We start from the raw sequence: 17,908 nt of genomic DNA, 5'->3' as shown, positions 1-17,908 counted from the left end.
GAGCTTGAGAGGCGCCTGCGTGGATCAGTCGGTTAAGCGTCTGAATCTTGATTTGGCTCAGGTCCTGATCCCAGGGTTGTGGGATCAAGGCTGGCATCGGGCTCTGTGCTGAGTGTGGAGCCTGCTTAGGATTCTCTCTCTCTCCCTCTCTCTGCCCCCTCTCTCCTGTTTGTACTCTTCTCTCTCTGTCTCTCAAATAAAAAAGAAATCAATCTCTATTAACCTAAACCTAAACTTCCACTTGTTATTAGTGTCATTTACTTATTTAGGACTTTTCAAAAGTGTTTTAAAATGTGCTGAAGTATCAGCAGAGATTCTGTGAAGACTTTGTACTAAACAGAGAATTTATTGTGTTCTGAACAGATTACCCGTTTTTTAGTGAAGCTCCGAATTTTGCAGATCAGACTGGTGTCTTTGAATACTTTACGAATATCGAAGACCCTGGAGAGCATCGCTTCACGCTGCGCCAAGTTCTCAATCAGCGGCCCATTACCTGGGCCGCTGATGCATACAACACTATCAGTGTTATAGGAGATTACAAATGGTATGTAAAATTGGTGTGCGTATGTAGACCTGGCTGAAATAACCTCTCATGTTGTCGAATATGTTCTGAAGTGAAGACTTTTCAACGGTCTTCCTTGTATAAGAATCTAATAAGTGTGTGATAATTGCTGAATATCATGACCACAAGCCACGGTTATGATGCCTCAGTGTCCTTCCCTCAGATTTGCTCAATTTAATAGTGATTGTTTTCTGGAACAGATTGATTTTAGTATAAAAATTGCGGCCTTTTGGACCCAGTTATAATTGAAGATTTATTTATAAGTAGACATTGTGATTTGTGGGGTTTTTGTGGATTTGCTGGAGAGTTCATTTGTTGATCTGGGGTTGCCACCTGCTGGATCCATTCTAGACTTACACTGTTTTAGCCTTCGTGGAAAATCTGTTTACCAGGTGACGGTAGATGGCAATAGTGAGAAGCAGATCGGCCTTTACTGTCATTCCCCCTTGCCTGCCCTAGAGTACTACGGAGGATTGGCTGTCTCTGAACCGAAACTCTTACTTCTGGCTGGGACTCTAGAAATATCGAGAGACTCCTTAATTATAGTAGAGAGATGAGATAGAGCACCATCCAAAGAGTAACCGAGAGTATTCATAACTTTGAAGATTTTATGTATTGAGATGGCAGTACTCCTCTTTCCTGCTGCAGTGGGTAGGGAGGTGGGGAGAGGTGGAGGGGGAAAGTGGGGAGAGAGGGAAAGAGCCACAGGGTCTGAGAGAGAAAGAACCAGGAGAGAGCAGTGATGCCTGTCGAGAGGCATCGTTTTCATCGTTCTTAGCCCTGCTTTCATTGTGTGATTCCCTGCTCAGGAATCTGCAGTGACTCTCTTCAGCTACCGAATCAGATCTCATCGTCTGTGTCTGACTTCCAAGACCCTTTCACATTTGGGCTCATCCTATTTATTATGTACTCTTTCTCAGTATTTCCTCCTGGATTCAAAGTAGCCAGGTCTATTCAGAGATTCCCCACAAGTCCCATGCTCATTTCTTTTTTTCTGGCTGTGACTCCCTCTAACATGGGGAAAGGAGGGAAGGAAAACTGGGTCATACTTCCCACAACTACCTGTGGCAGAGTTATCATCCTCCCCACCTTACAGATCAAGAAACCAAGACTTCCGGGTAACATTTGCCTGAGATCCTATACCTGTAAGTTCTAGAACTAGGGTGAGAGGCCAGGACTGTCTGGTGCCATAGCTCATCTCTTTGGACTACACCTCACTGCTTCGTTTTAATCGTTGTCTTCTTCCTAAGACGAGCGGGGGATGAGTGTGGTTTACCTATAGTGCTGTTTTAGAAACTCGGCTCTCAGTGTGTGCACAGCCATCATTTCTTCAGGACCGTATTTGTGGTGGGACTTCCCCTCTCATACTTAGGTTTAGTTGAGCCCCAGCCCAGTAATTTGACTATGGAGGGTAGGCTTTCCTGAGGCTACTCAAGACTTTCATCGTATTAGTGAGCTTTGGTTGGGACCTGCGGACGGTCCACAAAATGACCTCTCACTGCACACATCCCAGCTTTGCATCCCTTTGGTTAAGTTTGCTTAATGCACAGGCTGGTTTTTGTGCCCTTAGCACGACCAAGAGGTTGTGGCTGTGGAAGACCAGACCACGCTTTTATTCTCCTTCATTCGCTGTAAAATTGCGGGCAAGTTCTGCCTGGGGAATCTCTATTCTGGAATGTGATGTAAACAAAGGAGGTTAGATCTTCTCCCGCCCTGACTCTAAATAGAGTAAGTTTGTGGTGCTGTAACACATTCACACTTCTGATGAGTCAGAACAGAGGTAGGGGATGTATGGAGCACTTCTGATCCTTAGTAGTTTCCTGCTGGTGACAGTCTGTAGAGAGACCAGCTCCCTCTGCTGGGGAGGATGTACAAGAGAGACTGTGCTTCTGTTAACTTTGCATTGGACTTTTCTGTAAAGTAGCCCAGCTTTGGTTAGACGATTCAACGTGGATTTTCCTGATTGTTGTGTGCCTGTTGTAGCTACTTCCTTTATATTTTTCATTACAGAGTAAAATTTTATTGTGCAAAATTCACTGATAAAAATCTGAGAAGTGTGAAAGCCACATAATTCTAGATCTAACTTTCCCCGCTTCCAAAATACATTTCTTGACATTCTTAGTTTTCTTTTAGGTAAATTGCTTGCCTTATTACTTGGCTTTGTGCATGCTTACTTTCCTGTTCGCAGTTCAAGTTTGAGTAGGAGGTAAATTATTTTCAGAGATCATTTTGGCTTGGGGTGGTTGTATCATTGCAGAAGGCATCTAGTAGGGTTTATAAAAGAAGCCTGGAGCAGAGCTCACTGTTAAAGCTGTAGTAGCTGATTGGCTGAATTTCCTCTCCTTTGATGTGCCCCTGTTGATCAGCGATGCCGGGCCAGGGTTTTACTGTCCCTATAGGGACAGGGATGCTCTGTAGGGGAAAATGGCTCTCAGAGTAGGATTCCTGAACCAGTGGCACCGGCATCACCTGGGAATTTGCTAGACATGCAGATTCAAGAGCCCAGCGCAACCCACCTGAGTCAGAAGCTGTGGGCTGGGGCTGACAGACTGACTTTCACAAGCCCTCCAGGCAATTTCAGTGCTGCTCAAATTTGAAAACCCCTGCTGTAGTGTCAGGAGAGTTGCCTCTGTCTTTGCAGAGAAATACCTTTCGATCTTTCTTCTGGGGTTTTTAAGTCTTGCTCGAGTTAAAGGTAAATATTAGCTCCAAAGTATGTTTTCCTAGGGGCTCCAAGCTTTTGTCTTCACTGCTTCTCTTAGCAGATGGAAATTTAGTAAGTTTTTTTTCCAGAATTGTATGGAAACAGACCTTTTATGCATTCCTATGGGGGAAAAAAAGGCTTCTTTTAACATTATATTGTTAGGTTGAGAAGTTGTTTTATCATAGATCAGAAATGTGTTCTTTTTTTTTTTTTTTAAGTTTATTCACTTATTTTGAGAGAGAGAGAGAGAGCGAGAGGGCAAAGAGAGAGGGAGAGAGAGAGAATCCCAAGCAGGCTCCATGCTGTGGGTATAGAACCTGATGCGGGGCTCGAACACATGAACTGTGAGATCATGAGTTGATCTGAAAGAGTTGGATGCTCAACAGACTGAGCCGCCCAGGCACCCCAAGAAATGTGTTCTTAAGAGACTTAAAAACCGTAAATACTATTTTCCAGTAACTCATTGAAAGAGGCAACGAAATGGCTTAACTTTAGTCACATAAAACTTAAAACTGTTATCAATGAAGATTCTTTTTTTTTTTTTTCCCCACCAATGAAGATTCTTGAAGCCCATCCCTGCCACAAACACAGATTTAGCAAGTCACATATTCACCTCAATTAGAAGTTTGGAGGCATGTGGCTGTGAAATGACACATTTGTGTCTTACCTGGAGTGGCATAATAAAAAGTGCTAATGAACAGTTTCACTCTGCAGGTCCAACCTGACTGTGAGGTGTGATGTTTACATAGAGACTCCTGAGAAGGGAGGCGTGTTCATTGCGGGAAGAGTAAATAAAGGTGGTATCTTGATTAGAAGCGCTAGAGGAGTTTTCTTCTGGATTTTTGCAAATGGAACCTACAAAGTTACAGGTGACCTAGGTAAGTGACTTCTTCTGTATGTAGCACATGACTTACTCTGAAATATGCTGTGAGCTTCTTACTGTGTGATGAGAGAGCTTCATCTCTAGGTGCTTGGACATCTATTTGGGAAGAGATTCAGCACATTTGATCCAACACCAAATGATTCAAAATCATAGAGTTAATGAGAGAGGCGGCTGTGGAAAAGAAGGTTGTGTAGAGCTCTTTCAGGTGGAGCTGAGCTAGGCGGTCAGGATAGGATTTGCATAGCCTGGGGTGATGTGGACATAGTGGGGAGAGAATGCTCAAGAAACACCGTAAGTAAAAAGCAAGACTATAAGAATGTGCTGGTATGCTTAGGGAAGTAGAAGGAGAGGGGTTGGTCTGCTTAAAATGGAGATACCCTGAGGGCGCTTGGGTGGCTCAGTAGGTAAAGAGTCTGACTCTTGATTTCCGCTCAAGTCATGATCTTAAGGTTTGTGAGTTCGAGCCCTGTATCGGACTCTACCCTGATACTGGGGAGCCTGCTTGAGATTCTTTCTCTCTCTCTCTCTCTCTCTCTCTCTCTCTCTCTCTGTTCCTCCCCCACTCATGTTCTCTCCTTCTCTCTCTCTCTCAAAAATAAATAAACATTTTTTAAAAATGGAGATAGCCCGTTTCCCAATGTAGTTAATAATTTGACACTTTTCATTCATCTTAACAGCCCTTGTCTTATGTAGAATAGCATCTTATTCAGGAGAGGTGCTTAGAGTGTGTCCATGTTGAATTCTGTCTAATTCACTGTGGTGTTGGTGCCCCCTGCTCTGTGGAAACAGACTGTATTGGTGCTGCCTCTTCTGGATTCTCATTCTCTTGACTTTGTCCTGCATTAGTGAAAAAAATCTTCTCTCCTATAGTTTGTTACTCTTTGCCTCTTGCTAGGTGGAAAGGGCTCCACAAGTAATGAAGAAAGAGTGGGTAATAAGGACACCAGAGTAGGAATTGCAGAATCATAGCATGACCCATCTAGAACATTCCTCACTGATTTTCCAAACCAGAAACCAGTCCAAACCAGGGAGGTTAATCGATTTTCCCAAAGTCTCAAAATGAGTTGGTGGTAGAATTAGAACTAATGATTTAAATCTGTGTCTTTAGTCCCCCCTGTTCTTGGGTTTTAAACTGCCCACTCAACATCTCATCCACTTTCTCTCAGCCGTTCAGATAGAATATATCCCCAGATTAACTGTTTTCTCTCTCTAATTCTCAGTTCACGCTCTATGTAAGCAGTTACACTAGCTGGAAATCTTATGGTGACCTTTGACTACCACTCTTTTTTCTTTATATCCAGTCCAATCAAGTATAAACCTACGCCTGAACTGTAGAAGCCAACACATTATACTGGGGATGGTTTGTAAATTTATTTCACTGGTTCTTCCGTGAGCTCACATATGATATATGTCTGTCTCAGAGTAGGCTCCCAGTACGTGCTTGTAGAATGCATGCCTGAATGAAGGATGTTTTGTTTTAAATCAGTAGTAGATCTGGAAATGTGGATCTTTGTTAAGGCTTACTTTACTGCATACACATGCCTCCTGAGAATCCCCACTGAGCTATGTGATTCTGTGATTTAGACTTTAAAAATATATCAATTAGGATAATCTTTGTGTGTTGCAGCTGGATGGATCATATATGCTTTAGGACATGTTGACGTTACAGCGAAAAGATGGTATACGCTCACATTAATTATTAAGGTAAGTATTCCTGATCAGAATACCTGGAGGTAAAATATTCTTTTCTTGTGCTTTTCTAGCATTTTCTGTCATCAAATGAGAGGGGGGAAAGTGTGATAAATGCAGTGATGGAAATAGGCAGAGAATCTGCTGGGATACCAGCAGACTCTAGGGTGATAGTATATGTCAGTTCAGGGTAAACCTGTGTGAGAACCATCAACTCTTGACTTTATCACCCCACGATTTTTTTAAATTTTGGTTTTCTTTTTTTTTCAACTCAGGAGTAGTTGGTAAATAGTCAATAATTGATTTATTTTTTTCCAAGTTGGCCTGAACCAAGATTATAATTGGAGCTTATAGATATAAGCAAAATCACATAAATTTATTTTCGGTGGTTGAGACTAATTTGGTTTTTAGAGAAAAGTACAATTTTTTAGAAGTTGGTTTCCATGAGTATTTTTTTGTCATGGAAGGTACCAGATAAATCGTAGGATAAGAATGTCTAAAAATACTTGTCAAAATTGCTGAGTGATCATGAGTTCTTGATGGACATGCATTCAAGGGATGTGTAGAAAATTCTTCTGTGTAATATACTACTGCTCTCTGCCATTATAATTCTGTCATAATTTTACTTAGGTTACATCAAGCAGTAAAATACGGAATTCAGATAACTTTTTGAAATTGTTCTCATTTCTTGCCCAGCCACCAAAAAATGATACAGTAACATTTTCCAGGCAGTAACAGTAGGCTTTGAACATCTGGTTTGTGTGTGGCATAGTTTATTTAACTCTGCCACACTCGATGGCACAACTTTGTTCCCCATTCTTTCCTCTTCTGGTGAATGGAGGCAGGATGGGCTGGCTTTCCTTGCAGGTAGAGGGGAGGGGTCTTCTACATGCCTCCTGGGGTGCACACGTGCTGGTGTTTGTTCAGGCAGATGTTTAGAAATGGAATTATATTTACAATCTTGACAGATACTGCCCTATTGCTAGCCAAGCTGTATCCACTTTTATAGCAGTTATATTACCTATTTTTAAAGATTTTTTTCAAACTAATTGACGTGATTTATATTTCCCGGATAATTAGGGAGGTTGCACGTCTTACTATGTTTATTGGCTATTTGTATATATATTTTTTCTCTTCTCTGAAGTTACCCATTCACATTCTTTCCTCATTTTCTTACTGTGTTTTCTTTTTCCGATGGATCCGTATGAATTTATGATATATTTTGAGTAGCCACCCATTTTCTTTTTTTTTTTTAGGTTTTTTTTTTTTTTACATTTATTTTATTTTTGAGAGGCAGAGAGAGACAGAGCACAAGTGGGGGAGGGGCAGAGAGAGAGGGAGACACAGAATCCGAAACAGGTTCCAGGCCCTGAGCTGTCATCACAGAGCCCGACGCGGGGCTCGAACTCACAAACCGTGAGATCATGACCTGAACCGGAGTTGGACGCTCAACCGACTGAGCCACCCGGGTGCCCCTATTTTGAGTAATCATCCATTTTCTGTTACTTATGTTACAAATATTTTTTGTGTCTTGTGTGTTTTAATTTCTAATGGTATGTTTCACACATAGAAGTTTTAAATTTTGGTGCTGTCAAGTATTTCACTTCTTTTTCAGTGCTTTTATGTTTTATTTAAGAAAGCCCGCACCTTTCTCATGGTTAGGAACATTTCTTTTCCTCTAAACTAAACAAAGTTGAGGATTTTTTTTTCCTGTTGGAGTCTTTAATACATCTGGAATTTATTTGTGAATCATAAGGGGAAGATCCCAATATAATTTCTTTAAACAAATGGATAGCCATCATCATTTATTACCACAGACCGTCCTTTTGTCTATGATTTGAAGGCTAACTCTTTGATGTAACAAATCATCACATGTGCATAGGCTTCTTTCTGTACTTTGTTCTTTATAGTGCTTTGTCTTATCCAGTATCACTCTTTAAAACACTTGATTACAGGGGCGCCTGGGTGGCTCAGTCGGTGGAGCGTCCGACTGTGGTTCAGGTCATGATCTCACGGCTCGTGAGTTCGAGTCCCGCGTCGGGCTCTGTGCTGACAGCCTGGAGCCTGCTTCTGCTTCTGTGTCTCCCTCTCTCTCTGCCCCTAACCCACTCACATTCTTTCTCTGTCTCTCTCAAAAATAAATAAACATTAAAAAATAAATAAATAAAACACTTGATTACACAGTTTACCCCTTTACTTCCTTCAGGTTCTTTCCTGACCACCTTATATAAAATAGCATCCACCTCCTTTTGTGTCCCTCCCCCCCCCCCCCCCCCCCGCCAGTTTATTTTTCTTACCTCCTGACATCACACAGATTCTGCTGATGGTTTTTGCCCTTGCCTCCTCCCTTCACTAGAAAATGGCTCCTTCAGTGACAGGCCTCTTTCACCAAACACTGCTGGCTCTCCGGCATTCCTGGCACGTCTGCCATCAGAGCAAGAGCCTGGTGAATTCTGGCGAGTGAGTGAATGGATGCCCCCGAGGGCAAGTCCCTCATGATTTCTTTTTCCAAATTATGCTTTGTAAATTAAAACAAAAAAAGTATATTTATTTCTTGTATGTGAACTTTTAAAACATCTTTTCGATTCCATGAAAAATGCAGCCAGTATTACGTTGAAAATTTATACATCAATTTGGGCAAAGCCAACTTTTTTTTAGAATGATGTGTTTGCCCCCCACAAGACCATGAGGACAAGAACAGGCTGCATTTGCCACTGTGTCCTCCAGTTTTATTTAGTGGTTCTTGCATACTTCTTGTTAGGCTTATTTTTAGCAATGTTTTGAATTTTTTGAAACCATGAAAGGGATTTAAAAAATAAATGTCCTTAATTTTTCTCAGGTGCTTTGTAGACAGGGGTAAGAAAATCAGCAGGGCTTGTTGGAAACAGGTGCCTTCTGGGCCCCTGCTTGTTCCTTCCTCCTCACCCCATGCGTTGTCCTGTGCCTCTGATACAGTCACTCTGAACTGTTCGAAGTGTATCTTCTGGTATCTCTTTAATAAAAAGTGATTTGTAACTTCTAGAAATTAGCTCCGGTCTCGCCACTGGAACAGGCGGGGATTTTGCAGATGTAACACCTGCGCCACCCCCAGCCCCACCGTCTCTTGTTCCGTCGGCCGGGAGCATCCGGCTTCCCTCTCGAGTTTCAACTCTGGGCACTTCGAGGCCTCCTCCCACTCTGCAGTCTGGTCAAGCCCCCGTCTCCTGGTTGAGTTCTTCACACGCCTTGTACCGCTTAGCTTTTCTTTATTGTGTGAGTTGGTGGGTATGTCTCCCGCTAGAGCGTAAGCTCCATGGAACGGGGGCCTTGCCTTTCTTGTTCATCCTAAATTCCCAGTCCTTTAATAGCACTTGGCAAATAGTTTTTTGCATGAATAAAAGGCAAAGCAAAACAACATCTTGTTCGATGGTCCATTTTCCAAATTACAGCTAATAGGAGGATTTTTATATTTTTTTACTTAAGTCTTTCATTGGTCACCTACATGCCGGGTACTGGCATTAGTGAAATTATGAAGGTCATGGTTTTCCAGTTAAAATAACCAGTTGTCCCTCAGCTTGCCTCTTCCTATCGTGTTTCTCTCCCCACTGTAGATCCATAATCACAGACGACGACAGCTTTACCGGTAACAGATCTGGTTTGAAACTAGCCCACAGGCTGTGTATCAGACTGAAAGCACTGTGAGGCCAGCTTCAGTGTTCGTTTTCCTCCTTTTACCATCACCGAGACCAGTGTTTAGGAGGATTTTATATCATTTTGTCCTTGGCCCACTTTCACTGCTTCTCAGCACTACTGAGGAGGTGGTTAGAGCGATAGACTGAAGCCTTACTATGTTCTACCTGCAAGTGTTTTATGTTGCTCAGCTTTTGTTTTCCCGTCCATAATATCAGGAATATCCATAATATCATATCCTTCTTACGAAGATCAAATGAGATCATATATATGAGCGTTTGGTACGGTACTTGCTACATGGTAAGCACTTCGTGACTCGAGTGAATATTCTTAGCAGTAGGCATGTTTGAACCAAGCAGAGCAGCATTCATATTTCCTTGCTGATGCATCCTGACTCCCCGAAAGTTATTTCATTTCTTTGAGCTTCTATTTCCTGGTCTGTAAAAGGGACATAACTTCTGTAAGGTTGTTTGGGGTTAAATGTGTCTTATTCTTTCATTCCACACATTTCTATGAAACACCTGTTATGTGTCCTTTTCTAGGTGGTAAGGGATGCAGCAGTAATGAAGACACACACAGTTCCTGCTCTCCTGGAGCCTGTATTCTCTAGGGCAGGGGTTGGCAAACCCTTTGTAAGGGGCCAGACAGTAAATATTTTAGGCTTCGTGGGCCATGTAGTCTGTGCAACTTTACTCAACTCTGCTTTTGTAGTGAGACAGCAGCCACGGACAGTAGATAAATGGACGCGTGTGGCTTTGTTCCGATAACATTTTATTTATAGAAACAGGTGGCTGGCTTATGGGCCATAGATGGCTGCCTCTGGTTCTGAGACGGTAAAAAAACCCAAATCAGCCAGTCACATGGTGAAGACAAAACGGGACAGTGAGGTGAACGAGCTCCACTGTCCAGAGTGTCTAGGTAGAGAGGCAGGGGAAGCGCTCTCGGAGCTGGTGTGCTTTGAGCTGAGCCCTGCCCGATGGGAAGAGCACCTTGAGCAGAGGACCCTGCCTCGTGTGAGGGACCCTGCTGGTGACAGGCCTCGTGGGAGGGACCCTGCTGGTGACAGGCCTCGTGTGTGGAGCAGCCCAGTGGCCAGAGGGCAGGGGTGGGGAGGAGGAGGTGATGTATGCTTGCGCGCTATGGCTCAGTAGCGCATACGTATTGGCTCAGTGTTAATACCCCCTGTTGGCCGAGTGGCGGAAGGTGTTCAGTGAGCACTTTGAGAGCTGCGGGCAGCTGTGCACGCGTGTGGCTGTGCATGCGTGTGCTGGTGGGAATATGTGCGGCCCTGAATGTGGAGTTGGGCAGCTATGATTCAAGTTGTAGCTCTGCTGGTGAATCTGATTTTGACTTTTAATCTCACGTCTCAGTATCTCCCTCCGTAACATGAAAGGGCGAAACGAACACCCATTGAACTGCAATTCTGTGACCTAAAAACAGGTTTTCTTTTGATCCGTAGCCCAGTGCTTTGGATCGTTAGCTCTTCACCCTTTGAAATTAGCTACTTTTAAATGTTCAGCTGCAGTTGATACGCTCGTAAACGTGCTATAATAATGATGACAAGAGCTGGCATTTATTTTCCCCTGTGTGCCAGGCACTTGGCTAGGTAGGAATGGCCACTATCTGAGGGAGTTATTTTTGTCTTTCTGTGTCGGTGACCAGTAAGTCATTCATTTCTCTGGACGTCTCCCTTCTTACCCCCGACCCTCCCACCCCAACATCAGTTTAACTGACGGTTCCTAGTTTTGTAACTTGAGGGTGGGCTCTCCATATGACTTTGAGGTGATAATTTGTACATGGAACAAAACGGATTTAGGTAAACGGAAGCTTTGGCTCCGGGAGTCACGTCTGAAAAGCTGGTGGCTGTTAGCCACAACACGTGAGCATGCACGTACTTGCAAATTACAAATGTTTCTTTCTTTCAGTGGGCTTTTGTTTAAAACTTTACAATGTTAGGAAAAGTTTTACATTTCTGTTGGTTTAGAGCATTTTGGTGGGGGACAGGGAAATATCAAGGCATTTATTCCTTGTGCTTCGGAAACTATTTACATAAGTAGATAAGAATTTCCTCAGAGAATTTTTTCTGTGTTTCAAACTTGCGCTCAAACTTGTGGAATTGTGTTTTGCCATGGTCTTAAGTGAGAAGGATGTTCGCTCCACGGAATAGATTGGCCACACGTATTAAGAAACAGACCTCAGAGGATCATTTTCATACGTCTTCAAGGGGTACATTTGTCTTTCCTCCAGGGCCGTTTCTCCTCTGGCACATTGAATGGCAAGTCTGTCTGGAAGAATATCCCTGTGAGTTTCCCGAAGAATGGCTGGGCCGCGATTGGAACTCACTCTTTTGAATTTGCACAGTTTGACAACTTTCATGTGGAAGCCACAAGCTAATATTCACAGAGCACCGTAGAACACTCCTTGGATTTTCTTTCTTTCTTTTTGGTTTTGGTTCAGAGCCAATTCTTGCCTTGATGGATCAATACATGAGCCTCTCAGAGACTAAAAATAGTGAAGAGTAAATGGGGAGAGAAATATATTTTTGCTTGATCTTCTGGAAGATATTTTTAAAACTAATGCCGAGGGGAAACACGTGAATCTGTAACATTACCCGATATGGCCCCTAAAGTTCAAGCTGTACAGGGGTCCTGTTGTTAGGGGTGGTTTGGGTGGTTCACACCTTGAAGCCTTGGCTTTAATGCTGAGCTCGCTTTCTTCATCTTGTGTGCAAGGGCTCGTGCAGAGGGCAGTGACTTGATCTTCACAGAGGTGGACTGTGTGTCTGACTGAGCTGAGGGCCTCGTCTGGAGGTAATGCCACCCCAGAGGGAGCTGAAGAACACTGGAAGTGCTGCTTTTTGAAAACCACTTCAACATGTTAATCTTACACTCTATAAAGAGTATTTTTTCTTTTCCTTTTTACAATGATGCTTTTGAATTATAGATGAGTGGATGATTTGAAAAATGCCTCATTAATAAACTACCTCTAAAGCTACTTCTGCAGTAATAAATATGAGCATATTAATTGGGTTATCTGCAGTTTTTAAGTCTTTTAGATCCAGCTTTTAGTCGTGTAACCCATAAAACTCTCTGAGAACATCTTCCCAGGTGGCTGGAAGGAAGAAGAGAATCCCGCCTAGCCAGTGCTGCACGTGGCTCTCAAGATGTAGCAGTTTTCTTGTGTCTTATCTCATTGTGCCTTTCGTGATCTGTCTTGTGTGTCACTGATGACAGACTAAAACAGCTAACGAATTATTTTGTCTTTGCTCTTGGAAGAAGGGGAACACTAAGCTTCTGCTGGTACATAGAATTGGATCATTCTCTAATATTGTGTGATTCGATGCATTTATTTCATTAAAGTACAAATGTGTTTGTATTTAAGTATGGGGAGCATATTTCTCACGCAGTGTAATTGATATCTAAGCATTAATAGACATCCTAGAAACAACTCACATCATTCATGTCGATAAAGTAAATTCTGGAATTCTTTATAATGAAAGTTCAGAGCTTCACTGGACTAATTCTGCAATTTTGGAATTTGTAATAGTTCAACATAGGTGAAATTAACAAAGTTGTGTATTTCTATTATAATAAGACAAGAAGGTAAATATTAGAATAAATCAGGTTACGGAGAAAAATTTTAAATTAAAACCAAGTCTTAAGTGATTTCCATTCCGGTCTCTACGTATGTTTTTAAGTTAACTTTATTGTGGCAGAATTCACATACGATAAAATGTTCTCATTTTAAGTGTACAGTTCAGTGAGCCTTGGTAGGTGGAAATACCCACAAAACCAACACCCCAACTAAGATGTGGAACATTTCTGTTACCCCCAGAAAGTTCTCATGTGCACCTATCGTAATTTCCTCTCACCCGCACCCGTCTCAGGCAACCATCGATCTGACTTCTATTGATGCTGATACATTTTCCTTGTTCGAAAACGTTATAAAAGGGGCATCATCCACTATGTAGTCCTTGCTGAATGGTTTCTTTCATTCAGCAGAATGCCTTGAGATTTGTCTGTGTTGCTTTTTATATCAACGGTTTGCTCCTTATGTCAAAGAATATTCCATTGTATGGTTCTGCGGCCGTTTGTCATCCCCTTCTCCCACTTTCTGGTGTTGCAAATAAACCTGTCACGAACATTTGTGTACGAGTCTCTGTGTGGACGTGTGTTTTCATTTCTTAATAAATACCAAAGAGTGAAATTGCCGGATCTTTAGGGGAGTGTCTGTATAACTTTCTATGAAGCTGCTAAGCTGTTTCCCACAATGACTGTATGATTTTACACTCCCAGCAGCGTGTTTGAGAGTTGCAGTTGCTTCACTCTCTTGCCAAAGCTTCATGTTGCTACTCCGCCTGATTTCAGGTGTGTGGGTGTGTGGCAGTGCATGAGACGTTGAGCATCTTTTCACGGACTTCTGTGTCACTCATGTATTTTCTTTTGTGAAATGTCTGTGTACCTTTTGCTCATTTTAAAAATTAGGTTTCCTGTCTTATTAAGAGCTCTTTATATATTTCAGATGCAATTTGAAAACTCAGATATATGTTTTATAAATTGTTTTCTCCAAGTATGTACATTTCAAGAATGCAAAATTTTGATTTGGAAGTGCAGTTTATTTATTTTTTTCCTTTATGGTAGGTGGTTTTATTTTTCCGTTGTTTGTTTGGTTGTTTTTTTTTTGCTTGTTTGTGGGTTTTTTTTTTTTTTGCATCCTAAGAAATCTTTGTCTATTCTAAATTCATAAGGATCTTACCCTTTTTTTCTTGTATAAGTTAGTTTCTATATTCAGTCTGTGATCCATTTTGCATTTTTTTTTGGCATATGCTGAGAGGTGTGAGGTTTGACATTCATTTTTTTTTCCTGTATGGATATTCAGTTTTTCCAATGTCATTTGTTGAAAACACTATCCTTTGTGAAAAATCAATTGCCTATCACTGTGTACCTCCAGAAATAAATTCTCCATTCTGTTGTATTGATCTGCATAGCTGTCCTTAGGCAAATGCCACACTGTCTTCATTACAGTAGCTTGAGAGTCAGTGTGGAACTCTGTTTAAATCCTCCCAACTTCTTCAAAATTGTTTTGTCTAATCCAGGTAAACGCGAAGTTTCCATATATATTTTAGACTCGCCTTGTACGTTTCTGCAAAGAGCTTCCACGATTTTTATTTGGGATTACATTAAAATTACAGATCAATTTGGAGAGAATGGATATCTTTGTAATATTGGCCCTTCAATCCATGAACATGTTCCATCTCCACATTTTTAGGCTTTCCATAATTTGAGCCATTTCTGTAGTTTTCTGTAGGGTACAGGTTTTGCACGTATTTTATTAAATTTATTATTTCGTGATTTTTTGATGCTGTTGTGAATGATACTTTTTATTTCATTTCTCAGTTGTTTGTTGTGTGCATCACAATACATTTCTACAATACACATTTTTCAGAATACACTTGCTTTTCTTCTGTTGACCTGCAATCCAACCACACTGCTAAATTACTCATTCTACTAGCTTTTTTTTTTTTTTTTTGTAAATTCTTTAGGATTTTCTACCTACACAGTGTCATCCGTGAAACAGATAGGATTTCTTCTCTTGCAATATGTCTGCTTTATTTCTGCCTTATTGCACTGGTTGGGACTTCAGAACAACATAGAGAAAAAGTGGGAAGAGCAGACATTCTTGCCTTTTCATGATCTTAAGGGGGAAAATGTCTCACCATTAAGTGATTAAATGATTTTTCTCCTTTCTTCTATTAAGGTAGTACATCATTTTGCTTGATTTTCAAACATTAAAGCAACTTTGTGTTCCTGACATATGACAAGTGGGGTTTATTTCTTCGTTTATATATTAGTGAATTTGATTTGCCAATATTTGGTTAAAGGTTTTTATGTCTACATTTATGCAGAATGTCGGTCCAGTTTTTTTTGTTTGTCTGTTTGTTTTTCTGTTTTTGTCTGGTTTTGGTAACAACCTCATAAAATCATTTGGGAAGTGTCCCTTCCTTACCTCTTTTATCTTCTGAAACACTCTGTGAGGTTCTTCTATCTTAGACTCTATCACTGGTATCAGTCACAGTCCAGGACAGAAGCCACACCAGAAAAAACAAAGTTATTAACTGGTAATGGGATTAACTACTAAGGGGTAATGAGAATTCCAAAGGTTACAGAAATAGCGGGTATAGAGACCGGCCACTTATCGGCAAGGGCAGAGTACCCAAGGAAGGGGCAAATTTGGACGAGGGCTTCCTTGCAAAGCTGAGACTTGGTCTAGTAGAGATGGTGTGGCTGTGGATGGCATAGAAGTTTGCTGAGATGCTGAATCCTGGGCTGACAGGCAGGAAACCACCCTGTGGGGTGTGTGAGGAACATAGACCAGCTGCCTCCTGGGCTGCCCCCGAAACTCCCTAGAAAGTTACCCCTTTGTGGTGCTGGTGAAACTTCTGGGAAACCACGGGGGGTGTTGGGGAACATCACTGGAGGGTGAATACCACTGCTCATCCCAGCCCTCCTGGAAGGGGTGAGTCACAGTGTGTCAAATGCTCCCAGTGGCCACACACCACAGGTGCAAGGAAGGAAAACACCCTGGGACAGGACGGCAAGCTCCTCCTCCAGCACGTCTCTGCTACCCAACAAGAGAGACATGTTTCCAGGGCCCAGCTGCAGTCTCACAAAGTAGGTCAAGAAGAGGGATTGGGGACTGAGAAGCCTTAACAGAAGCTGGGCTGTTCCAATTTCTACATTTCTTGTGTTAGTTTTGGCCATTTGCGTCTTTCAAGGAATTTGTCCGTTTCGTATAATTGTCTAATTTATTGGCATAGACCTGTTCATAATGTTTCCTTATTTTATTGTCTATAAGGTGTTCTTAATATGGCCAATTTGTGCTTTCTCTCTCTTTATCTTTGTTAGTGTAATTAGATTTTTGTCAATTTTATTTATGTTTCAAAGAACCAGCTTTTGGTTTCTTAAATATTTTCCCCATTGTTTCTTTGTTTTCTGTTTCTTTGATTGCTGCTTGTACCTCTATTCTCTTCTGTTTACTTAGGGTTTTAATGTACTCATTTTCTGGCTCCTTAAGATGTAAGCTTAGATGCTTGGGTCGCCATCTTTTTTTAACACAGACTTTCAATACTATAAAATTTTGTCTAAAACACCGAGCAACACCTTATGTCATGATGTCTTTTTTTTTTTAAATTCAGTTCGAAATGTTTTCTCATTTCCATTTTATTTTTATTTTTTGACATTTGTGCTAATTAGAAGTGTTTCATTTCCAAATACTTGAGGATTTTCCAGATTTTGTTGTTGTTATTATTGATACTTAGTTCTGTTGTGGTCAAAGAATACGCTCTGTTGGATTTCAGTTATTTTAAACGTATCTAGACTAGTTTCACGATGCAACTTATCTTAGTCAATGTACCCTTGAAAACAGTACAAATTCTTCAGTGATTGGCTGTAATGTTTTCCAAATATTAATTAAGTCATGTTGGCGGATTGTGTTGTTTAAGAATTCTGTGTGTTTACTGATTTTCTGTCTACATGTTCTATGAATTACTGAGAGAGGAACATTAAAGTCTCCAAATACAATTGCGTGATTTCTGGTTTTCCTTTCATCTTTGACAGTGTGACTCTTCTGGGGCTTTTAGAGCTTTTATAGGGCAGGTAGAATACCTTTCCACCAGGGCTAGTATAGCCCCATTTCCTAAGGCAGGGAATTGTCCCAGGGCTGAAAGAGTTCTTTCCACCAGAGTTGTTCTAATCTTGACCATCTCCCATTCTCCCTGTGAGACTCCTGATATTTGTACAGCTAACAGGACCCTGGTAACTGTCCTTTCCCTGTTTATTCTTTGCCTGGCTCATGGAGTTTCATGCTATGATGATGTAGCTTAGTCTAGAGCCAAAGACACGGACCTGTCTGCAGATTTCTGGCCCTCTTTTCCTACAGAGCTTTCTTCTTCCTATGAGCTGCATATCTCAGCCTCCTCAAACTCAGATTTTTTTAAAAGAAATTATTTAGTTTTTGAGAGAAAGAGAGAGGGAATGAGTGGGGCAAGGGCAGAGAGAGAAGGAGACAGAGAATCCCAAGCAGTCTCTATGCTGTCAGCACAGAGCCCATTGTGGGGCTCGAACTCATGAAACGTGAGATCATGACCTGAGCTGAAATCAAGAGTTGGACACTCAACTGACGGAGCCACCCAGGCACTCCTCAAACACAGATTTTATCTTCACAGCTCTATAAGCCCATCCTCTGTATTTGCCCCCTGTGTACTGGAATCTAGTAAATGCCTCCAGACAGAAATTGGGGATCACAAGGTTCATCTCATTTGTTTCCCTTCTTTCAAGGATCACAGTACTGGGGTGCCTGTTGTCTAACTCCCTGAAACAGTCTCTTTGAGCGAAGGTCCCGT

At 41.6% G+C, this 17,908-nt stretch overlaps 1 protein-coding gene across 5 annotated transcripts in view; it reads left to right on the top strand.

The window, feature by feature from the left end:
• GALC (galactosylceramidase) overlaps positions 1 to 17,908 on the top strand; it is an 89,657-nt gene that overhangs the window by 47,488 nt on the left and 24,261 nt on the right. For 4 of the 5 annotated variants that reach the window (XM_043556783.1, XM_043556787.1, XM_043556785.1 and 1 more), the window contains 4 exons: positions 364 to 544; positions 3,981 to 4,144; positions 5,777 to 5,853; positions 11,755 to 13,661. In XM_043556783.1, the coding sequence (XP_043412718.1) occupies positions 364 to 544; positions 3,981 to 4,144; positions 5,777 to 5,853; positions 11,755 to 11,901 (569 nt within the window). In that variant the 3' untranslated portion in view covers positions 11,902 to 13,661. Of the gene's footprint in view, positions 1 to 363; positions 545 to 3,980; positions 4,145 to 5,776; positions 5,854 to 11,754; positions 13,662 to 17,908 lie in introns of those variants that run through there. The other variant, XM_043556784.1, reaches the window with a different exon arrangement.

This window comes from Prionailurus bengalensis, chromosome B3 (genome assembly GCF_016509475.1).
Source record: "Prionailurus bengalensis isolate Pbe53 chromosome B3, Fcat_Pben_1.1_paternal_pri, whole genome shotgun sequence".
NCBI classification, from domain to species: Eukaryota; Metazoa; Chordata; class Mammalia; order Carnivora; family Felidae; genus Prionailurus; species Prionailurus bengalensis.
Note: the sequence above shows the minus strand (reverse complement) of the source record. Positions and strands in the feature narration are given on the sequence as shown.